Raw genomic sequence first — 25,348 nt, 5'->3', positions numbered from 1 at the left:
CGGGCGCCGTCGTCACCTTGACTCAACAGTTCCTCCTCAGGGTGTCTGTCTCGCCTCTCTGTCACGGCACAGGGAGGCGAGGGAACTAAAAATAGCTTCAGGTTGTATCTGGGCAGCAGCTGGCCAGGACTGAATGCTCTTTAATATCAATGGTAATTGGTACAATTAAGAAAATAGGCTCTGGATGAGGCTCTGTAGCATGTACATTAACATTAGCTTTTGTTCTTCAGCTTAAAGGGAACAAAGCAAGAGCAAAGGAGCAGGTTAGGGGAAAAAGAAAGATGCTAAGATGGTGAGGCGGTGAAAAATGACCTTCGGGGTGTGAGGGCCTTATTTGACTCCTGAAAATGAGGAGAAAGCTGTTAGTTTACAGCAAAATGTGTTTTAATGTGGCTTTTGGGTACCAAAACTAAAAACTGGCAGCATTTATTTGCATTTTTACCCCCTCCTCCCATTAGTCAAATAATCAAGTTGCAAGATGCAGTAATGACCAACATGCACGACTCTCTTTGTTCAACTAATTGGAAACGTCTGCAGGTCAGCGCTGCAGTAATTCCCTGCAATTTCCAGAGACATGTCAGGGAACAGAAAAGCCGGCCTCTTCTCGACCTTCCGCGCCATTTGAATTAAAATGTGTGGCATTGTTCTGCAGCTCGCGGTCATGACACCTCAGAAGAAAAACAACACCATTATACTGTTCATTATTAAGGACCACGCAAGACAAAACAACAACAGCATCAACAGCACCGGGGCTGATGAAATTTCTCCACGGATATCAGACAGGCTGAGCGTGCCAAGACGGGTTTTGATTTTATTATTTCTTTTTTTCTTCCTTTCCTTTTTTTTTTAACAACAGCACATAGTCTAGTTTTTGAGGAAGCCTATTACTGTCCTCCCACACACACCCATCAGTAGCAGGCGCACCACGACCTCAATAACCCTCCACACACATATAGAGGCTGGCAGAGTCCATTTAAGACTCTGTAAATGCACCAGAGCACTACTGCCATCAAGTGGCTGCTTTAGCACACAAACGCTGAGCACCAGTGCAGAAATACCTCAGTGTGAATGCTGCACACTTGCACAGATGAACTATGAAACATTAAAGTATTTAAATCAATCACAACACCCCTCATTTCAATAGAAAAATAGTCATATAGATTACACTGGAATCATGTGGCCTTTTACCTTTGGGGTACTTTTTACTGGAGTAGATTTCTGAATAAACGTTTCTACTTTTACTTACGTGAAACCTACTGCAATAAAAATTGCACTAATTTTAGCCACATTAAGGCATGCTCCTTAGAGGAATGTTTGGTTTTTCAGGTGATGTGGTCTTTCTGGCTTCATCAAAATGTAGATCATCTCTAACTCACTCAGGGCGTCAGGTCAGCAGCAGATGTTGAGGTGATGGTTTTCAGCCGGATTGAGTGTGGCGTATCCACTCTAGGTTGGGATTAGTTGCTTTCGCAAGACGAGGAGTTTTTGTATTGTTGGGTCTTGTTCATGAGCAAAGGGGAGGTGTAAGCTTTGATTTACTGGTGGAGTTATAGTGCTGTGCAAAAGTCTTGAGCCACCCCTCATTTCTTTATACTCTGACTTTCCTGTCATTGTTTTTTTTTAAAGCGGCCTTGAGCAATGGCTCTCGAGACTTTCCGGTGGTCTTTTAAAGTTATTCTTTGGACATTGGCTGCTTTTCACTTATTTTCAGTCCAGTCCTTTTACCCGACCAGTTTCAGAGAAATGACTTGTTGATTGTTAAGCCGTTTAACACTGACCTATGAGTCATTTAAGTATTTTCTTAAAAGGCTCCTAACTTAACAGACATTCACAATTTGACTCACTCTCCAGTTTGTGTCTTTAGAGAAATTTGGGGCTTATTTTCATATCTGGTTTTTTTTCAGTGCAGTTCATATACATTAAAAATACCCCAGAATATTTCAAATTACTCAACACCAAACACACCTGTGAAAGAAAAGCAATATAAGGCTACTCATTTACACACTCATTTACATCAAGTTAATTAAAACTGGATGATTACTGTACTAAAGGAGTGATATTGGCCTTTTCCAAAAGTCCTTTAATTGACCGCACATCATTACAGTACATCGAATAGCTTCGTCTTTAAGGCTTTCCTACACATACGGCACAAAAACACTCAATACTGAAAACTATTTGGCATGAAAATAAAAGACAGGAAGCAGAGAGCGTGTCAGCTGTTGGCAGTGTAGTGTAGCACAGTAAAGGGGTCTTTGCTCAACATCGCATCATAAGAAGTTAGAATAATAATGATGATTAAGAAGAGGCACTTCTTCATCACAGCTCCTTCAGTGAGCTCTGGCGAGAATTAACAGACTCAGCAGTTCCTCCCACGAGACTTCAACAATCTGATTTGTCAAGGAGCAACAAAGGTAGAGGATGTAACGTCTTTATGTGGACCAAATCTGCTTTTCCTACATTTTTGCATCCATCTTCTGTTCCAGTGGCCAAAACCCACGTTAAACATGGACAAAACGTATGTACAAGCAACCCTTTTGAGCCGCAAACTCCAAACGCCATCTTATCAGTTCTTTTGCTCTTTATGATATCAGTAAGAGCAGACGTCCTTACATATTGTCATCCCTACTGGGGATACACTAGGTTTGAGTGTGGGATGCTGCAATGCCTTCAAATCACATCAGGAGTGTTTTAGAAATGTAATCTTCTGGGTCTTTTATTTTGAAACTTTATCTGATTTCTACGCCCGAGCATAGAGACACTTCTGAAACACGTCTGCTGGAATCAAAGCGCTTAAGTGAGTGCAGTGTATTCCCAGGCTGGTCAAAGGGATGAAGTGAGACCCATTTTAAGATAAATACGGATTATTTTGAACTGTGAATCATACAAAGCTACTCTAGTAGAGTCCAAGAATGAAAATATTCTTCCCATTTCCAGCTCTGTCCATTTTTAAGGTACCCACAACCTGAAACGGCACTGAAAAAAATAAATTAAATGTATTTAAGGAATTTGAAAAATACAGTTTTAAGTATTACAGCGATTCCCAACAGACAGACCACAGATGTAACCAAATTATTGTAAGCTTATGTAAAAAATACATTAACAACCAACAGTACTTGTTTTTGTAATAAACTGTTTTTCAGATAGTTCTTCTAACCACATTATAGCTATATCAGTGTCAACTGTCATATGAGGGGCAAACTAATTTACCATCCCCCTGAACGTGACGGAGCTTGTTCTGGTTTTCTTTTATGTCTCGGTTATTCGCTTTATTCCCGCGACATTTGAGACATGAAATATGGAGATTGTGTTAACACCACACATGATAATCTTGCGAATAATACGGTGCCATTAACTACCTGAACTGTAATTATATTTCATGTGGTTGCCTTTGCATTAACCTGAATCATTCTCATTGTACAGTTATGGTTACAGACTGTCTACACTCATTTTATGCTTGAATGAATTAAACCCAATTTTAATAAGCACCAGTTTATTATTTGCATGTCAGAATCAGAGAAGTTCTCACAGGAGAAATCATCTATATCTTCAAGAAATTTCACAAATTAATTTTTACTCACGCACTGTGAAGGTGTGCCGTCACAGGCTGTGCGTATTATTATTATTTCAAATTTTTATCACCAAAGTATTAGAAAATCAGTAAAAATCTAATTTATTTATTCTCTTTAATAAACTTTTTATTTTTACTGCAACTAGATTTGCCTGATTTTTATGCACTTTTTCACCAATATATTTGCAGTATTTGCAATTTGATTCATTATTTTATGCAACTGTTTTATTTCGGTTTCCTTTTTTTGTGCAACAGTGGAAACGTAGGGGAAGAACACAAAAAAAAAAAAAAAAAGACAAAACTTTGGTGAAAGTGTGCACATGTAATGTATAATTTACTGTTTGTTATTTACCTCTAAATTTACATTGTTGTGCCTCATCATGACTCTACAAAGAAAAGGAGAAAGGAGAGGTCATTTCTATGAGGAGGGAAGAGAAAGGTGACATTTTTTTAAATTACAGAAATCTTTGGGGATCGTAGAAAGAGCTCCAGAACAACAGACATTAGTTAACTTTTAGAGAAACATTAAAATGATACATTAACTTAAATGGGTTAAACTTCCCCAAGAAAAAAATAAACACTGATTTTTAGAAAAGCAGGCCCTCAGTAGAAAAGATAGCCTCCGTTTTATGTGCATTAAAAAAAAATGTTTCTGATTTCATTTGTATACTAAGTAATCACAGGTTGAATTTAAACTTGTTGTAAAGCTTTTCTGTTTGCTGTATTTCTCATTCAGTATGTGGTAGTTTTCACGGTTAGTTACTTATGCTGCTGCTTCAAATTAAAACCACTCAGCCAGACACAACTGAGAGGCTTTTATTGTGAATTTAGCTCCACACATTCGAAGCGTGGCCATGAAAATGATCTACGGCACATTCAGATTGAGAACTCTTGTATTACAGTAGAATTAACAAAACAAAACAAAAAGAAAATCCCTGCCACAAGTTAAAATCCCATGAAGTCATTTGTGCTGTCGTCCAGTCAAAGCTGCACGTTGTATCATTACTTCTTTTAAAAACACTTCAACAGTTTTCTTCCCATTTTAAACGTAAATTAAGTTAAATAACATATCAAGAGGCACATTTACAAATGAAGGAATTTCCTTCACAGTCCACTGGAAGGTGTTGCAGTGCGCAGAGATCAGTTTCAAACCTGCTGCAAAAACCATCCATTAATGAAGTTTAGAAACCACTCCACCTCTAGAATTAAACCATTCCCAGCTTGCTTCCAGTATTCAAGGATAATCCCCCATTTCACAATCATATGTACACACTACACTAGCTTTTAGAATAATCTGGACACAGTGTTTATAAACTGCAGAGGAATCACTTCACCACACAATAGGATTTTAACACTGAACTAGAGGACAGATGAACTTGTTTAGACAGGTCACTTTGCAGTAATGAAACACACTGGGGTTAAAGCCCTCTGTGTGTGCATTCAATAGTTTTTAAATGAACACTCAATGTGGGTTTTCTTCTGTGAAGACCGTATTGTCTTTGGGCGCTCCTCCGTCTGACGCAGGGTGCGTTTGGTCTTTGTCAGAGTCTGTGTGTGAGGTGTGGGCGGTGTCTGCTTGCGTGGGAGTTTCCGTGGTGGATTTCGGCGGGTGTGCGCCGTCATCGCTCGAGTTTCTGTGCGAAGTTGCCACCGCCTCGTACTCAGCCACCGCCCGCTCATTATGCACCTAGCAACATGAGAAACAAAAACATTGAGGGCGGCTGGCAAGAAGCCAGTTGAACATGTGGCACAATTGCCGAACAACAGTTTAGGTTACATCTGCTAGATCATGTCTAACTGCTTCCAACAAAATGCTAGCAGGAAAAACCTGCCTGAGCTGTTACTAGCCAACAAAGACATGGATACAAGGGTGCTAATGCTAACACTAGCTGTTTACATAACATGTTAACTATGACAAGTATTTAAGAATTGGGTAACCTTCCCTGAACTTCCTCTGCTACTCTGACTGCCTCCAGGTCATCTTCAGACCTCAGCTCTCTCGTCCTGGCTCTGTTCCAGGCGCTCTAAGGAGCCTGCACGGTGCAGGCTGGACGGCAACATCGGTGCAGTCTGAATGTGTTTGTCGGTGGTTAATGAATAAAAAGATTTCCCACACTGTTAGTGAGGCTGCACGACTGCAACGACACCTCTGTGCTTGAATTTTAAAGATTTGAACCAAATTTCAACCTCGATGAGTTTCTCGAGTGATGTTAAAACTATTATATAGAACATGTCATTATTGATGTTGTTTCTACATTTTAGAGCCATAAGCAATGCTCAGTGTGTTCAAATATGACTACATTAGACATTTATTCTGACCCAGGAGGAAAAAAACTAGAAGATGGGTCTGGTACCAAAATGTAGGTAAAAATGAGACCCTTCAGATGCTAAAGACCCTTTAAAGTTCACCCGAAACTTTAAAGGGTCTTTTTGATATTTTCTCTGTTAAATCATTGGAAAACAGATCGAACCTCCAGGATACCAGTTCTGGTTCCTGTTCCTCTGCTGGACACACATTAGAATGTTGTCATTTAACTACAGATGATGCTTTTCCATGAGATCAGATTTTTGGCTGTGGATGTAAAATTGATTTGGCTTCAGTTTTTAAAAAGGGCATAAATGTTTTTTTAAATAAGTAAATCTCATTTACTTGAATGTATTACAAATTGTGCATCTGTATGTATATTGAAGGCCTGTAATCACCAAATAGTCATAGTATACGTAACTTCATTAAATAGCCTGAAGTTATTGTACAAAAACGACAAAAGTGGCTCCTAGATGTGAGCTTGTGTTTACTCCCAGAGCTTACTGCAGTGTTTTACAGTTTCATAACTCCAGTATTGCAAACAGACTCTCACTCCCACACTATTTAACTTGTAAAAAAGACATTGACTTGTAACTAAAAATGCTAGCCCTTCGTCATAAGAAGCAGCTGCGATCACACAGCCACTGAATACTGCACACAGGTTTAATGTAACTTAAATTTATCAAGGACAGATTAAGAAAATTAAATGAAATGCTGTCATATGATAGTAAATATTGTGGAAAAATGATTAGAAGTAGGAGCTTTAAATCTCCCTAAAAGCCGGTGAGGATACGAAAATGAAGAAATTTAACTGCATTAAAAAAAAGGATCAAAATATTAAACAAAGCTAGCTTTTCATTATAAAGTAAATATATGTCCACCATATGTTTCCATTATTTTTAACATCATTGGTGTTTGTTTTCGCAGATGTGGGTGTTTTTTTTTTTTGCAGTTTTACAGATTTTTTTTTTGTTTATATCTGTTTGTAAAAATATTTTAACTGTTAAAATTGAATTTAGTGATACAAAAGCTGTTATAATTTTCATCCTACATTTGAAAATTGTAGGATGAAAGCAGCTTTAATGAAAATCTTGTGTTTTATCCCCTTATAGGGGATTTACTGCTCAGCATGGCTTTTATTTTTTTTATTATTTTACTGTGTTTAAACTAAACTCAGAGCAAAGTGCAGCTACGAGTCATATTTAATCTTCAGATCAAATTGATTAAATAAGACTCTGACAAAATCTGATTTATTTGCTTGCACGGCTGCTACATTATGGAAAAAAAAAAGAAAAAGATAGGCTCATTTTTCCCATAGCAAACATTACATCATTTTATCTGCAATTGTAATTATTAACTTAAACATTACACAGTTATTGTGGTGTAATCGCAACAAGGAAATGGGATACATTTAATTCTGTTTCCCCCCCTCTTTTGGATAGTATAATTCTTCATAAAAACTGTATGCATGGTGATTTGTTTTTATAACTCATCTATCTGGATACTAAAGTTAGAGACAGCACATCCAAGTAGTTTATGCTGTGGTTTTGGTGAGTTATATTCCAATTAGTCTGTCACTTAGCACAATTAACAGGTTGTGTGATGCACCCATATAGTCTATGGTAATAAAAGCTTGTTAGCATTAGTTGAGAACGCAGTGTTTCACTGTTTGGCCAAGATGCCAACATTGAGTCCCAAAACAAACAGGTGATATTTAGGTTATTTTTTTCATTATTTTTATTTGAAAGGGACTGTGTACAATACTAACATAAATGTTATTTGAGCTACTGTACTAGAGTTAGCTTAAAGCTCATTTGCATCTGCGATACTTTGGCAGGTCACATTTTTACCTACTTTTATGGTCACACAATAAAAAGTCTAAATTGCTAAAACAGTATGTGAGTGAAAATGCACCAACGTTAAGAAAATAAGCATGCGATTTTTATAACACATTATTTTATGCATATCATCTTCTTTTCTCAGCAAAGAAAATGATATAAGTATTTTTTAACTATGAAAATTATTAAATGCGTTTTGGCCAGAAAGTCTATAACAGTTGTGTTTTAAAGATATATTATATTTAAAAACAGAATATATTGTTTTGGGAAATTCTGCAGACACCAGTAGTGCCATCAAAGCAACAAAAGACTGAAGTAGCTGCTTTACCGAGCACAGATTATCTAAATACCTCATCAGTCAGGGGTAAAGCTCAGATCAGCTCCCGGCCACAAAAGCAGACCTCAGGCCCCACCCCCAGAGGGTGGGGTTGGAGGTGACATCACCGGGGAGAAACCCATACATGTAAGCGCATCACATGATGTCAAGAGTCAGGTGTGGGCGGTTCACAGACACACAAAGACGTACATGCATGTACACGCCCACACATACACAGGTATGCCTGAGTCACTGTTATCACCCCATGCATGAGAAAACACACACAGAAAATCCTGAACTACACCCCCACCTCACAGACGCACACACACACAGTAGTTTTCCATCAACCTTTGCACGCAACACCATCTCACCTTTCTTCAGTGTGTGTGGGCAGCCAGTCAGGAGGAAGTGTCAGATTAATGAGTTAAAGCATGAAGAAGAGACATTTCAGACACAACAGATGGAAACAGTGAGTTACTATTACACAACGCCTCGTAATACAGCAGCTACAGCGGCATGTGGCTATTAAAAAAAAAATTACACACCGTGTAAAATGTCCACAAATCAAAAGCCTGCCCTGATTTAAATCGTGCTGATGTCTATAACTGACAGAGCTCACTTCTAACCGTTTTCTTATTTTTATACTTGTCGATCAGTCTGATTTGTTTTTACTCCTGTTTGGATCGCCAGTAAATTCCTCATCAGGAATATCCTCTTTTAACCAGACAGGCTGGCTGCTATTTTTAGATCTCTTCCTGAAAGTCACAGTCTGACCACTTACACACTACAAAAAGCAACTCGTGCCTCGGGCTGACCCGGATTGCATCTAATAATGAATGCCAGGTCTCGGGCAGTTTTCAGCTTAAAAGTCATCAGTTTAGAAGCATTAACGCTGGCGTTTGGCTATGTTGAGTTAAGGACTTTGTTCAGTTCTCACAAAAACAACAGGGTATAGCAGATGGTGATGATAAATCATGCAGATAAGATGCTGTAGGTTTGAAAATGTGCTAGAACAGGAGCAAAGATCACCCGTGAGGGGAAGAAACATGAAAAAAAACAAAACATGAATAAATAAAACAATCAGCACAAGAAGCTCTGACAGGCTTCAGACTTTTGGGTTCTTGTGAGTTTTTAAACATGTAAACCGATATACAGAAAATATAGTTTTGAAATTTGCACTGTTAAAATTTTTTATACAAGTTAATTCTATAAGAATTCATAAACTCTGAGGAGACGAGCTGCAGAAGTCTGAAGAAAATCAGGGAACAGGACATAAAAGAAGTTGAAGCTAAGATAGTCTTTTCTTAACTACATTAAACTAAGCTCAATTAAAAAAAATAATAATTAAAAGGTGTAGTTTTAGTTTTGTATTTTCTTGACCCTCCAGGTCAATGTGAAAATTAATAATAAGCACTGCTGAAAAACTGCTGGATTATACTTTCTTTGTTTTATTTGACAGCCAGTTGCTGGTTTCATACAGACACCCATGTCCAACTGTTAGGTTACTTCAGTTAAACTACTTTGAATATGCCTGCTGTAGGCTCAGATGCACTTTAACAGGCTGATTTGGATGATAATGACAATCCTTTTGGTTTCAATCTTGAGGATCAAACCATTTGAGATCGATCCTAAAATTGAAACCCAATTTTTCTGCTCAGATTTCTTTTGGACTTTTTAACCTGTGTTTAGCTGTTAAAAACACTTTCAGTCGAAAATAAGTTTGCTTAAACATTTCATCACAACATTTAAAGTCAATGTCATGAAGCTTGGATAACTTTCATTAGTGGACTATAGGGCACATTTGAAAAACACAGATGCAGAATTTAAACTATATTAAAGCTATTAACACCCCTAATAGCAGCATTCATATTAGCAGACCTGCATGAGTGTACGATATTAAACATGCAGAGTGTTGCCTCTATAATGCATTTGTGTACCTCGCAGCATTAATGTCCACACATTAAAGCCTCCTCTTAGACAAAGACTGGCTTCTCTGTGCTGCCTCCAAACTCCAATCAAGAGTCGACTTATTTTTGATCTTGAACTGCTTGTATATCCCACCATTAGTTGGAAGGAACGTAATATGGAACAAACCATCAGCCCAAAATAAACTTGGGAATGGCTCTAAGCTAAAGAACAGCAGTAACAGCAGCTTAAGTAGCCCAGATTACTGGTTGTTCAACATATTTTGAGAAAGCTGCTGGTGATAATGCATAGCTACAACACAGATGATTGTCTGTAAAGCTCTGCGTAGGACAACCACGCAGGTCGCTCCCAATGCCGACTGCCACTGCACTGAACACAGGTCTCGCTCACCTCCTGCCCCGTGTACCAGGTTTGCCTCCCTGTGACTTTAGTTCCAGTTTTGGGAAATGCACAAAGTTGAAGGATCAGTGTTCTGATGCAGTGGAGGACATCCAGCTCACATTACAGAGCCACAAGTACACACGGACGTAACAGGCCCTTCTGTAAAAAGCAGCTACACTGAAAACAGTCTGAGAACTCAAGTCTGATCTGATTAGAGATCAGCTGAAGATAAAATCAGGTGAGGCTTTTGATATTCAGGTATCTGCTCTCAGAACTTTCTGATCACCCCTCGTGTACACACTAATACATTTATCATGTTTGATTCAGCGCACAATGACTTCACTCTTACTTTGAAAGTCCGGGTCAACCAGGTCAGGTTGCTGCTGTGGCATAGAGTTGTCTCAGGTTTTATTCCCTGCTTATTCTAACTGAAACTCCACCTTCTGGGATGTGTGGGGCTGACCTCCAGCTTGACAGAACAAGGACTAGCATCACCAGCTGCACTGGAGATGGAGTACGTCCATGAAATGAAGACTACAGCAGCAGCTGATTGGTGCTCCACTATTTATTATCACTAATTAAAAACGGTATCATTTACTAACTAATTTAACAAAGTGTTTAACATCTACACGCAGATCCTGCCTCACCATCGCAACAAAAATGATCCAATTCTCTGGGAAACACATATTTGTTATATGGATGTCAAATTCTCAACTATGCAATCACTGATTTTAGTTTTTCTTTAATGTGGAAATCTAAACGCTTCAGCTCACCTCACTGCTGACAGAGCTGTCGCTACATTTAGCCACTTTTCCGACCCTTTTTGCTTCGTCTTTCCTAAAAAGACTGAGCTAAAAGTCTATACACTCTCTGAAGCCTCTATACTGAGGCTTCAGAGAGTGACAGACGTGCTGCGGCTTTTAGATTCTGTCAGTATAAAGTACCTTGAGGCCCCCGATACTGCGATATGGCGCTCTACAAATAAAACTGTATTAAATTGACTGCAGAAGACAGAAAACTATTCAGGAGAGTCCCAGTTTAATATTCCCACAACTTGAACCAAACATAACATTACTGTAAGTCTTCCGAAATGACCAGTTCTCACATTTTTATCTCCTAAATCAGATTTTTGCTTTTCTTTTCATGTGCTCATGACTAAAACTCTGCTTGGCTACTGTCTGTTCACCTGCAGTGGGTGAGGGTCTCGAGTGCTGTTCTTTGCCAGGCTGATCATCTCTTTGATCTGGACAAAGGCGAAGGCAATGGTGACCCAGGGGGCACCGGAAAGCATCCAAGCCGGCCTGTTCGGGTCCTCCTGATCCTCCTGATGTTTAGTCTTCCTTACTGGCAACAAGGGAGCCTGTCGCACTGGGGCCGGGCTGCCGTCGGGTGCGTGACTCTGCACCAGGTCGATGGTGGCGATCGGGACTGGACTGGAGGGCACAGGGATGTTCTCTGCTAGCATTTTGTCCTCTGGAAGAAGGTGCAGAGGGAAGAAACACAAAACGACGGGCACAAAAATATAGATTTTAAGGATCTGAATGTGTATCATGTCACAGCAAAAGCATCAGTTAAAACAGTTTGTTCTGCTAATCTAGAGCAGGGTATTCCAGACATACTCCTCCATTCCTCCACCTCTCTTGGTCACTCTCCAGAGCTCATGACCACCGGTGAGGGTTAGAATGTAGACCTACTGGTAAATCAGGAACTTTCCTCTCGATCAAAGCCCTCTCATTACCACATTATCTGTAAAACTGCACCAATCCACGTCACTCATGAACATCCTGACACACTTAGACCCAACCCCAAGGGACAAACCCAGCAAAAGCAGTGGAAACATGACCAGCCGTGATTCAACATCCGGCTCAAAATATCAACAGGAAGCACAGCTTTTGTTTACTGCGGATCACATAGTTTCAGCTTTAATTTTTAAGCTGCTCCTTTATCCACAAGGGGCTAAGGTCAAGGCAGTAGTGTTTCCTCCTGGGATCAAACCAGGAATCTTTCACTTGTTAGGCAAATCTGTACACCTCAACACTATGGAGCTACTTTTCATCAATTTCCTTTTAGAAGGTGATTATTATGCTGTGTTCTTATACTTCTTATTAGACAAGATTAGTTAATGCTTTAGTTTTCTAAATATTGCAGACACTATAAACCTGCAATCTACTTAGTGACATACAAAACAAGCCTAATGTGCATATCTGCGATCTTGTTTATTTGTATGCATTTTTCCCACCTTTGCCTTCAGTGTCTCCGGTCAGACACTGGATGAAGGAGAAGATGAGGAGGATGACGAGGGAGGCCATGCCGATTCCTCTGAACGTATCTGCAGCACCTGCAGAGCAAACAGAGAAACCATTAGCAAGGCGAACTCATATATTTCCTGTGTTTCCTACCCTAAAGCAGCTCAAATAAACAACTTACACTACACCGGTACTGCATTTAAACATTAGCCAGTGTGCTGCAAGGCAATTTCCGCCTCACGTGCTCGTTTCATACCAAAATAATTGACGAATACTCCTCCGACCATGGCTCCGCAGCCGCGACCCAGCCCGAGGTGCAGGCCCTGCAGAATTCCCTGTGCCGACGTCCTGAGAGCCGGCGGGACCGCGGCGCTCAGGAAGGAGATACAAGCTGCCCAAACTGAGGCATGGGTCACACCTGGAGGACAAACAGGGACATACAAAGGGTCACAGCTGAATCTGGATCTAAATAAACTCAAGCATCCTGATGTAATCAATTAACTCCAACATCTCAGCTTTAGAGTCATTACATCAGCAGCATGTGTTGAACAAATACAGGCAGAGCCTCTGAAATTATTATGTTTTTTAACAATTGGCCAGATTTTCAACTTAAAAACACTTTCAGTCAAAAATAAGTTTGCTTAAACATTTCATCACATTTAAAGTCAATGTCATGAAGCTTGGATAACTTTCATTAGTGGACTATAGGGCACATTTGAAAAGCACAGATGCAGAATTTAAACTATATTAAAGCTATTAACACCCCTAATAGCAGCATTCATATTAGCAGACCTGCATGAGTGTATGATATTAAACATGCAGAGTGTTGCCTCTATAATGCATTTGTGTACCTCGCAGCATTAATGTCCACACATTAAAGCCTCCTCTTAGACAAAGATTGGCTCTCTGTGCTGCCTCCAAACTCCAATCAAGAGTCAATAACCTGCAGATATTGACTGCTGCATTCTTTCTTATTTATTTTTCTATTGTTATCTATTATCTAAATCTATTTCTAATTCACCTTTTTCTTCCTGGCCCTTGAGTAAGTGAATTGCTCTACTGTGGAATTAAAAAAAGTCTATGAAAATTTGGCTTTTCATGCATTGCAAGATCAAATATCACAAGTTAAATTATTTGTCCTTACTTCTCCACTGCCAAGTGTCAACCATTTGTGGACTCTGGAGAATAAATAAATGCTGACATATATGTTTAATTAACCTGCAGTGACAGTTTTATTTCTTCACCTCAGCTTCCTCTCTGCAGACCAGCTAATCGCATCGAGGTAAAAAGCAGGCTGCCTCAGCCCTCCCTGTTTTTACACCACATGTGTTGCAAATGCTAAATATACTTTTAGACTTTTTGAAATTGTGTCATACTCAGCGTAACGCTGGACCAACAGGTGGAGCACTCAGAACTGAAGCCCCGATGCAGCTTTCACGTGTTTATTCTGCGAGGCAGAGGTGTTTTCTCAGGGCGGATGTCTCATGCAAACCAGTGAGCCACAGAGAGCAGCTGTTCACTGCTCAAGTCTTCACTGTAGTTTTATTGTATACACTGCATTTCTCACCTTACTTTGCATTGCTTAAATAAAGTCAAAGATAAATTAGAAATACAGTGTTAATAATCTGGGATGCCAATTCATATGGTGTGATGGGAATATAAATATAAAAAAATATCAAATTAATATATAATAAAAATATTATATATATTCTATTCAATATTAAAACTATTAAAAACAGAAAATTAAAAAACATAAAAACACAAAATAAAAAATACAATTTAAATAATTATATTTACAAAAATACAAATAAAAATGGAAAAAAACTTAAATAAAAATACAAAATGTATATCTAGTAAAAAAAATGTTTTAAATGTATGCATAAATCCGTGTTGCTGCTAACTGTGGCTTTAGTTTCCACTAACTGTGAATCTGAAACTGAACTGACTGAGTGAAGACTGAAGACAGATTACTGCTAAGTGTTCTGTAAACCGCAGCAGCTCCCGAACAGGAAACAAACCGCTCATAAACAGGACCTATGACATAATATAATCAGTCTTTTCCTTTTTAAAACTGATCAGCCCTGTTTTGAGAAAGCTGCTGCTTGCACAGAAAAGCCAGCGTTCATTATCCGGGCTGAAAAAAGTGACACATGGTTTGCAAGTTTGCATTCGACTGATTTGTGACTCCGAGAAAGACGACTTTTTCTCTGTTATTTTCAAGTCCGGCAGCGCCCTGCACATGCTTTCTGACAACACCTCTGTTAATATCCTCTCTGTATGTTGCAATGCTGCTACAATAAAGGAAATAACACAGAGTAATACAGATCGTGCAGTTGAGAATCCGGGCCGTTTCCCTTCCCTTCAGTTTTTTCTCGTACTTTACAGCTTTCTGTCATCTGCTGCAGCCCTGACAGCCTTCTGCTAACCAGCGATACTGTAGGAAGAGAAACGCTGTCTGATAAGGCGCCATGCTGGACAAACAAAGCCATTTCCTGGCCTGCCCTGTCCTCTGGGTCCTGAAGTCCTAATACTCCCTGCAGACACAGACAGAGAAAGGGTTACCTTGAAGGATCTCCATGGGCAGGACGATCCAGGCGTTCTCCAGGTAGGAGATGTACAGGTAGCGAGCTGTGTTGCAGGCCAGCCCGATGTACAGCACTCTAAGGAAGGAAAGAGAAGAAGCATGAGACTTGTTGCAATGAATTACCAACTCAATCCTGAGCTGTTGTTTCTTTGCTTTAGTGATGTTTGGTAAGACTGATATGCATTTTTAAATCCTAATAACATCTTTCCAAGGACTGAAGAAATGTCTTCAACTGTTTCTATCCTGTAAGCATCCCGATTCTTAGTTTTACTGCAAGTATGACCATTAGGATGAACTGGTTGTGATAAGGCCACACCTTCAGTCAGTATAATCGTTCATCATTTGAATCTTTGTTTAAGCTTTGTTCTTTTTTTTTCCACGTCAGCAAAGACAACAAATTCATCCTGTAACTAAAAACGAGCAACAGTTCGTCTGGATCTGCTTGCCTTTCTTCTTGAACCCAAACCTGCTGCAGTTTGGGTATCAGACAAAAATAATTTGTCCTATTTAACTGTTTCTTTATTGCAATAAATATTGAAGTTATGACCCAATGGTACAGAGCATAAATGCTGAAAAACTGACAAACACTCAAGCTGGTAAAAAGTCTTTAAAGTCAGCTGACTGAATTATCCTGGTGGTTTTTTGTTGCTACAAAAACAGGAAAAAGTATTTTCGTTATACGAGCCTGTATTTAACTGTTCGCCTCATTAATCTTTCTGTTCTTCTTCTGTGGTGCTGTTCGTACCCATCAAGGAGGCTTTGTGCTGCTATTTCGAGAACAATACAGCACAACACGCACCGAGTTCATCGCGCTCATCACCGGGATTATTTTAATGTTTGCTCATCAGCTGAAGCGTTACTGAACACACAGACACACTCTGTTCTCTGGGTGTGTGAACACTGAGCTCGACAAGCTCTCTCGCTGAAAACAACGTTACAGGGAAAGGTCGTGTTGTCAGCATTTCCCAAAGATAATAACAACGAATGAGAGCTGTTAGGCCTCAGCCACACAGGCCTAGAGATTGGACCGTCATTCCTGGCAACCTCTGGCTGATGGGGAAAAATGTGTATCCCCAAACTGGTTGGCCGCCTTTATTATGAAACTAGTTATAAAGTTTGCATGTTCTCCCCTGTGTCTGCGTGGGTTCTCTCCGGGTACTCCGGCTTCCTCCCACCGTCCAAAGACATGCAGCTTGTGGGGATAGGTTAATTGGTTAATCCAAATTGCCCATAGGTGTGAATGTGCGAGTGAATGTGAGTGCAAATGGTTGTCTGTCCCTGTGTGTTGGCCCTGCGACAGACTGGCGACCTGTCCAGGGTGTATCCCGCCTCTCGCCCTATGACAGCTGGGATAGGCTCCAGCGCCCCCCGCAACCCTGAAAAGGATAAGCGGACGCGAATGGATGGATGGATAGTTATAAAGAGCGCACTGCACCAAAAATCTTGTTTCGATTGCTTTGGTTACGTGGATGACACCAAATAGTCTGCATTTCCTTGTATGGGTCGCTTCATACTTTTCACAGCTTCACGACCGCTTAGAGAGTAGTTGGCAAGTTTTTGCAGACAAGTCGGCATCTTCCATGCAAACCACAGGCAACCACAGTAAAGCAATTACAAAGAGGTTTTTGTTGCAGCACCCTCTTTGCGCCCAATATCGGCATTTCCTTCTCTCTCTCTCTCCCTCTCATATTCTAAAGAGTATTCAAATGAAGAAGTATGAATTAAGTTGTGATGATGTTTCAGGCTGCCTTGTTGTCTGATAATGATCTAAACCTCCAAAATATTTCAAGTGTTACAACAAAGCACAGAACAGAAACTTTAAAAATAACAACATTAAATACATAAAGCTAATATATCTGATTTGGTGTGGTGGGAAACTGCGATAATCCTCACAAGAAAGTACATCTTTAGATTCTGGACATTGCGAGTTCAGTCCGTCCTCTAAGATGGACTCCATTAAGTGCTAAACTGAGCCCATCTGAGCAGTAGCAGATGGTCTCTCTGTGCTAACAGGTCGGTTTAAAAGGGTCAACACATTAAACCTTCAGCCCGAGGTCACTTATTGACGTGCTCTCATCGGTTAAAATGAAAGCAAGTGACCACCAGAGAGGAAGCTGCTGCTCAGACGTTGCAGTGAAGCAGGAAGTGTGCTTACTAGACAGAGTCACATCCTGAAAACACAGGAAGATGAAGGGCGTGTTTGCATGAGACTGAATATACACACACAGAGTCACTAATGCAGATTAAGAGGAGCCAGACAGCCTGTGGGCCTGTAAAGGCTGTAACTGTCTTCTGTGAAAAGGTGCTTTCAAAAACAGGTGAAATGTTCTCATTGCTTTAAAATTTCTAAAGGTTTCAATGCATATGAACAGAAAGGAGCTACTGTTAATATATTTAACCAGTGTGTCTGGATTTTACACATAATGAAATAATGACACAGCAAGCTGCTTTTGATTGGCTAAAATGAAACATGGAAAATGGTATTAGGCTTCACAGCTTCAAGAAGCAAAGATGACTTCCAAAAACATTTCTGCTAATGCTTCTAGTCACTTAAAAATCTACCATCAGCTCTGAAAGTGAACTAAAAGTCCCCAGTGTGATCACAGAGAAAGTTAAGGTCTGTCACGTCAACGCAGCCGTATGGTGGCCAGGAGAAGTTCCCAAGGCGCCAATTCTGGAAAGTGCTTACAAGCGTGGACATCTGTCATAGGACTGTATGAAGGAGGAAGATGCTGATCTGAGGAATGAGTTGGATCAGAAAAATGACAAACCGACCCTCAAACAGCTGAAGCTCTCCCTCTCTATCAGCTTCCTACTCCTCGTCTCATGTTGATGTAAAAATTTGAAAACTATTGCTCTACAACATGTTACAACATTTAAAATCTGAGATAGCGAGCAGCTGGATGGTTTTTCATCCTATTGTTGCTTTTTTCCCCTGTTTGTTGACATTTATGGCGATGATGTGCCCGATTTGTCTGTCCGAGGCACTGAAATCAAATAGCTTCTGATCTGTGTCCGTGTGAAAATCCCCACTGATGTCTTGCATAAGCACCTCTTCATAGTGAGCATTCCTGTTCAGTTTATTTATATTTTTGCTTCTACTTTAAAGTTAAATCAGTCTAAATATTCCCCAGTTTTAATCTTCTAACTCCCAGTGGAGTAACAAAGACATTACTACTTTCATGCCCTGTGTTTTGCTCATGTACTAACTTATATTATATGCTGTATTTTTGTTATTCTAAATAAAGGAAAAGTGAAATGTGTGTAGTTTAAGATAATCAGCAGCCTTGAGGGGAATAGAAATACTCTGAAACATTATGAATAAAAATTTCGTTGCTAACTGGAGGTCTGGTAACCACAGTCACAGTCATGTCAGTTAGAGTCCCACTATTTTCACTTTTTGCCAGTGAACAGCTGAGTAAATTCTTCTCTTTTGAGGCCTCTAAAAGTAAAACAGAAAGTACTCCACGTCTGACACCAGAGAAACGGTGCTCATCATTCATTATTCAGTTACATTATAGACCTTGTCTAGCTTCTACGACTGCCTCATTTTGTCTGAGTAATTGCTGCATGCTCCCAACTATCAGTGGCTTCGTACAAGGCTTTTGATTAACGCGAGGAACAGAAATATCAGCATGCCCAGCAGGTGTATTTATTAAGTACTTCAGCTAAATTTGCTCCATCTTCACCTCGCGTAGACTTGAGAGCTCTTTGAAAGTCAACAGCATAGATGGATCTGTGAAATCTAACCCCTTGTTCTCAGATGTCGAAGCTACCCGAAGGGTCCGACCCTGAATCCAATGGCCGCATTGTCCCAAAGAGGAGCGCTCACTTGTCACAGCTCTGACACCAAACACAGCGAGGCGATGACTGAACTGTTTGGACCCACCATTAATGCTATGAATGCACAGTTTAAACGGTTGATCAAGAGTTTTTGCTTTTAAAAAGTCTTTAAAGAAAGCATGGAAGTTGTTTTTGGTCATTTATTTGAGAAGATGGATTTTTTTTAAAACGGCTTACAGATTTCTTTGATTTAATGGTGGAAGAGTTAGATCAGAGGCAGCTGAACACGAGGAAAAAGGAACTCATGCTCCAGCAATGGTAATACAGATGAACTGGCTCTTTAAATAGCCCAGAAGGAGAGATAGTACTGTGTATCTAAGGGGGAACATCACCTATGTGAAACCTAACAGCATGATAATAAATAATTAGTAAATAATTCATTACTTCATTAGTTAATTACCAGATGTTTCTGTCTTGGTTCCCATGATTATCAAAAACAAAAATATTTGGGACAAAAAAAGTCAGAAAAAAGTTCAAAGTAAACGTGATCTCCAAGCAGCCTTAACCTCCTCAGACCTGGCGGCCACATATGTGGACATCACATTTTGGGTTGTGTAGACCAAAATACGAAATTTTGCTCTACAATAATAATAATAATAATAATAATAATAATAATAATGGATTGGATTTATATAGCGCTTTTCAAGGCACCCAAAGCGCTTTACAATACCACTATTCATTCACTCTCACATTCATACACTGGTGGAGGCAGCTACACTTGTAGCCACAGCTGCCCTGGGGCAGACTGACAGAAGCGAGGCTGCCATATCGCGCCATCGGCCCCTCTGGCCAACACCAGTAGGCGGTAGGGTAAAGTGTCTTGCCCAAGGACACAACGACTAGGACAGAGAGCCCAGGGATCGAACCCTCGACCTTCCGGTTACAGATGCGATTCCCAACCCCCTGAGCCACGGTCGCCCTACAAGGGCCTGATATCCACTTACGAGGACATTATACTGCCACTGTTCTATCAAAATTATAACGAATGTCTTCATATGTGGATCTCATTTATTTTAGGTTAAAAAAAAAAAAAAAAAAAAAAAAAAAGATCTGCTAATTCTTTGTTTTTACATTCATCAGGTCCCAATCAGTCCAAATAGCAAAGAAAAATTAAAGCATGCAATGAATGAGTTTGGGTCTTAGGAGGTTAAGGAATATCAACACAGGAAGCAGCTAGCAGCAACATACAACAGAAAATGTCAATGACAACAAGCCACACAACCACTGACGACGCAAAGTGTGCGAAACCTTTTAAAATTTTTAAGCAAGCGACTAAAGAACAACCAATGAAAGTGAAGGATACACTGGCAGTGAGAGAGTGGTATTACGGTTAGCCAGGCAAGTGGAACCTGGGATGCTCTTTAGCGACCAACTACCAGCTACTAACTGATGTGTGATGAGAAAATCTCTGTATATGTAGGAGCAGCTTTGGTGCCTTGTAGTGTTTGTTCTTACCTGATGTGTCCCACGAGCTCGATGAACTTGTGGCTGGTGAAATATGCAGCGAGCTCTGAGATGTGGCTGAGGACGGAGCAGACCCCAAAGAGCGTGGTGGTCCCGCCCAGGTCCTCCAAGTGCCAGTACAGGAAGCTGAAGACGAAGCCGTAGCCAAAGCCCATGAACCAGGCGACAAAGAGGACGGAGCTGTAGCGCACGCTGCACAACAGCTTGAGGAGGTCACTGTAGTGGAACTCCTGGGTGGTGTTGGGGTTGCTGGGGGTCTGCTCTGAAGTGACTGACTCCCTGTCAGTGTTCGCCGAGTCCTCCACCACCTCTGGAACTTCCTGCTGGTATTCACCGCCTTTCTCAAAGTAAAACTGAGTGGCCACAATCAACGCCACACCCATCAGAACACCAAAGACAATGAAGGCGAGCTGGTAGTTGTGAAGGCGAAAATCGGGCACAGCGCAACCAGTGCCTTCGATCGCCACGGTGATATGAGTGTGGTCAATCCAGATGCCCACCAGCAGCATTGCCAGACCCCAACCCAGAGAGCCCCACATCCTCTGCAGGCCGTAGCGGTCGCGGGCTTTACCAAGATACTGCAGGGTCACCGTGTCCACGATGGTGACGGCGGGAGCGCTGAAGAACTCGCCCACGATGATGACAAGCAGGATGAGCAGGAAGATGGACTCCACCTGGTCCCTGTTGTAGATGATCTGGTACTTTTTCTCAGGTGCTGGAGCAGAACTGGTGGTGGTCTGCAGAGTGGTGTTTGGTACGAGCTGGGTGGTGTTTAGTAAATTAAATGGAGAGTATGTTGTGGTTATGTTGGCATCCACACTACGTTCTAGCCTGTGGAGCACGTGGGAATGCTCCACATGCAGCTCCAGTACGTTTCGCCGACTTCTGGTGTGGTTGGTGGAGTTGCTTGGTTGTGTTACATTATCCTGAGGCTGGACCGTTACCACAGGTGGAAGCGGCGTGGAGAGAGAAGCTCCCTTTTCCTCACATATCATTTCCGCAGGTTTGACAAACCCGATGCCGCAGTTGAACATTAACCAGCACAGAACAGAAAACAGCAGCACAACTTTTCCTTTCTTGAAACGGTCCGCCACTACACCCCAGAAGGGGGCGCTGCAAAATTCAATGAAGTAGCGGATGCCGACGAGTAGCCCGCTGCGGCTGGCTGACATGCCGAGCTGCTTGTAATACACGGCCAGCAGGGGGTGCAGCGAGCCGTAGGCGGCATAGAAAAAGAAATAGAAGACTTTGGAGATGAGGAGGTGGCTGTTGATGCGGAGGCACGTCCTCTCGCAGCAGTCCATGGAATTTGGCTGTGAGGCCGCCACTGCTGCCACCTGATCACGTGCCATGTCAGAGCCGGGTCCTGGTGGCGCTGTGACATCCTCTTGCTGGGCCATGGAGAGGGTGTTAAATGGCTCAGCGAGGACATACTTCCTCTTCTGCTCCTCCTCATCATCTGTCAGGATGGCAACCTTGTCGTCGGCTGGCATATCTGGAAGATAAGGAAATGAGGGTTAGAGCAACGCCAGAGTAACCAAATGAGGCTAAATTCATCTTGTAACTACTTCACTGTGAGACATCATTAGTAGTTTTCTGCTAAAATATAAGTTATACCAGAAATCTGCTAATAACACCCAGAAATAACCTGAAAGATTAAGAGAAATGTTTTAATATTAAATAATTTTTAAAACAGAAAAAGAACATTTGTGGATAACTTGTTTGACTACGAGAGAAAACAATAAAAAGAGCAAACCTTGATCACGACATGTCTTTGTATTTCTGTGAAAGGGCTGAGTTCTCTGGAGACTTTCCAAAAACAATACTTGTCTGACTGTGGCCAAAATCAGACAACCGGTATAAATAGATCTGCCTCTGGAGGAACATTTAGGCAGTTCTGAATACTGTAGACAAGCTGCTTTAAAAAAAACAACCCATCTATTCAGAGTAGCATTATGGAATATTAATTTAAGGATTACGGTTTAAACAGAGCTCCTAACCTGAACCTATGTTGGGTAATATAATCCAGATTATGGCTGCCCTCTGCCACCCCTGTACACCATCACCAGGTCCTCCTGTCTCGGGAAAGCCAGGACCATCAGAGGTAACCCCTGCACCCCACCCACCACCTGTTTGACCGGTTGCCCTTTGGTAGTCAATCAGGTCCCACACCTCCAGACTCACAAACAGCTTCTTCCCCTAAGACGTTCGGACTGTCAGCTAACACCGCACCCCATCCCTGCACACTCACCTCACCAGCCATGGTCTGAGTAGCCCTCATCATTCAGACCACTAACAAATGGACTCTATACTCAGACCAAGTCCTTCGCACTACTTCTATGCTCTTTGTTCTCTAACATGTAGTTATTTTTGATCTACACCTGGTGTCAAATACAACCAAATGGTTAAAAGCTATCAAGTAATCTGGTTCCAGATGGGACAAAAGTCTCACAGAATCTGAATTTGAAACTCTCCTGGATGTTTTCTTGATTACATAATCTATAGATTAAAAGAGTCTAAATGCAGCAGGTGATGGTCTAGATCGAGTCTAATGTGGTCCACTAGCCAAAAGAAAAAAACTCTCTTTAATCATATGTTTTGTGTTACAGACATGTCAAACTGTTTTTCAAAACATTTATTGAAACGGTTTGGTAATGAATGATAATCCAGATTAGAACAGTACCAAGGTAGTGGTACATGGTCTAGACATGGTGTCATGAGGTCTACATGCTAGAAAAACTGTGAATCCAAGCATTCAGAGGTAGAATAAAAGGTTCAAATAGTCTCATTCTGTGTTTTAAATGGCCCTGACGGGTGCTAGGTAATATAATCCATACTAGAAGGGGCTAAATGTGTAGAGTATCATTCAAATTGGTAAAAAGCAAAGAAATCATCATATTTCTGTGTCACAGTATTCACATATATTAAAACAATCTGTACACTCTCCCATGCCCAAATTAAATCAGTCTAAATGGACGAGTTCCTGGTACTATAATCCGACCTGTGTAACGTCAGTGTTTGTGGATGTACTTTGAAGGTGCTGATATTTTGTTTTTATACAAAGACGGCCAGGTTAGACTCCCTGACGGTCCCTAAGCCTTACTTTGAGATCCACTTGTGTATCGTGACAACAATAAAACTGAAAGCTGAGCAGCAGTCACCAATACAGATATTTCAGCAAACATACGACCTCTGGAGGTCCTCAGACCTCAGTTTGTAAGCCGTCCATCTATCAGTGATGGTCTCCGCGGAAGTGTCAGACATGTTAAACAAAACTACGGGTTATCTAAATTGTATAAAACAAACCAAAGTCGGAACGTTTAAGGGGTAATTTAAGGAAGTGCTAAGGAAGTGCTGGCGCTCATTTAAACCCGGTTAAACACAAAGGAAGTGTCTCCGAATGTCAGGACTTCTACCATGTAACCTAAATTAAACGTTTTAAACATGTATTTCACGAGACTCAATTTAAAATAAAGGACAAATTTAACGACAACGCAAACTAATGTTCTTACCTGCTCAGGTCACCGCTCCCATTAAACTATGACTGCGCAGTTTCTCTTCAATTTTCTCTCTTCTCCTGCGGACATTTTTCACAAAAAACGTTCAAACTACCGCTTTTATTTTCTGTAAAATATTTATAGTCTCCGACATAAGTTCATGTTTTAATTCGGGGGGAATTTCAGGTCTTTCTCGTCTCCGCCTGTCTTTGTATTGAGAACAACGGCAGCTCGTCAAACCGGAGCTTCCACCTGTCCAGAAAACAGAGACGCCGCGGTCAAGCCCGCCATTGGGACCTCTACGACAACAGGCCGAGACTTCCAAAATAAAGCTCATGCGTATGCGCTACCTTATTGTTTTATTAAATTGTGTTTATTTTTAAATTATTGAATAGTTTGGAGTAATTCCTCTCAGAAATATAAAATAATAACCTTTAAATTAAATTTCACAATTAAATGAAAGACTGAATAAAGTTCATTTTTGTTTTTCTATAATTTACCGTTTGTTTTGTTTTTGAATTATTAAGTCTAAAAAATGTTGTAATCTGTTCAAGGAACACATAATAAAATGTTACCATAAGCACATTGGTACAGTATTTAGAAATAAGGGGAAAACAGTTTAAAATTAGAAATTAAACATTTCTTAGTGGATCTTGGGGAAGAAATTGTTTTAGAAAAGTTAACATGTTCGGTTTTAGAAAGTTTAAAAAAAACATTTGTTCATTTTATTTAACAAAAATGTTGCTACTTTTGTGTGTTTTGTGAGCCTACTTTTTTCAAAGCTGATGGCACCGTTGTGCTTTTAAGTTTTCGTCACATCCGGTAGTTGCCAGGTGTAAATTCTGGCAACTTGATGCCACAAAGCGACTCCGCCTAAACGTCTCCAGTGCCTCAATTAAAGGGGAAAGTGCCATTAATCGCAGTCAAAACATACAAAAACACAGCAATAATTCATTTTTAAAGAGACACAGGCAGTTCAAAATGACTGTAGGACTCCCTGAAGGCTTATTAGTCTACAACAATAAAACATTTTTCACCATAAGGAGCATTTTGCATCTTTCTTATGATCAATATCAAATTATTATCCAATAATCATACAGAAACTCTCTTGTTTAATGCACTCATGCCCAGTTTTAGAGGAGCTGTAATCAAACCTTCCTCTTTAAAAGGCTTCATATTATAATTTAGCTGTAAAGATCATGAACTGTGTAAACTGGCTCTATTGTTAAGTCAGAAATGTTCCTTCATGATCACCATCAAGTCTGAAAGGTGTCATGTCGTTTTCCATTTTTCTTTGTGACAGAAATTAATTGGTTCAAACACCGTGACAATCAATGAGATGGAAAGGACTTTATTTGTACACCTTCTTTGCTTTACAGA

At 40.5% G+C, this 25,348-nt stretch overlaps 1 protein-coding gene across 1 annotated transcript; it reads right to left on the bottom strand.

Moving 5' to 3' along the window:
- Positions 1-2,066: 2,066 nt before the first annotated feature.
- LOC308393797 (major facilitator superfamily domain-containing protein 6-like) lies at positions 2,067-24,228 on the bottom strand. The gene is made up of 7 exons (XM_080877805.1): positions 23,984-24,228; positions 20,463-21,966; positions 15,143-15,240; positions 12,837-12,998; positions 12,574-12,672; positions 11,521-11,807; positions 2,067-5,255 (listed from the first exon to the last, which is right to left on the bottom strand). The coding sequence occupies exons 2-7, from the start codon at positions 21,962-21,964 to the stop codon at positions 5,031-5,033; spliced, it is 2,373 nt and encodes a 790-aa protein (XP_080733931.1). The 5' UTR covers positions 21,965-21,966; positions 23,984-24,228; the 3' UTR covers positions 2,067-5,030.
- Between the last annotated feature and the right edge of the window lie 1,120 nt (positions 24,229-25,348).

Source organism: Rhamphochromis sp. 'chilingali', assembly GCF_963969265.1.
Source record: "Rhamphochromis sp. 'chilingali' genome assembly, chromosome: 3".
NCBI lineage: Eukaryota > Metazoa > Chordata > Actinopteri > Cichliformes > Cichlidae > Rhamphochromis > Rhamphochromis sp. 'chilingali'.
Note: the sequence above shows the minus strand (reverse complement) of the source record. Positions and strands in the feature narration are given on the sequence as shown.

Excerpts from the sequence above, each read along its gene's own strand:
- LOC308393797 (XM_080877805.1), bottom strand. The coding sequence starts at position 21,964 with ATGCCAGCCGACGACAAGGTTGCCATCCTGACAGATGATGAGGAGGAG. Across the intron at positions 12,999-15,142 it reads GCCCATGGAGATCCTTCAAG|GTGTGACCCATGCCTCAGTT; the intron begins GTAACCCTTTCT and ends TTTGTCCTCCAG. Across the intron at positions 11,808-12,573 it reads CGGAGACACTGAAGGCAAAG|AGGACAAAATGCTAGCAGAG; the intron begins GTGGGAAAAATG and ends ACCTTCTTCCAG.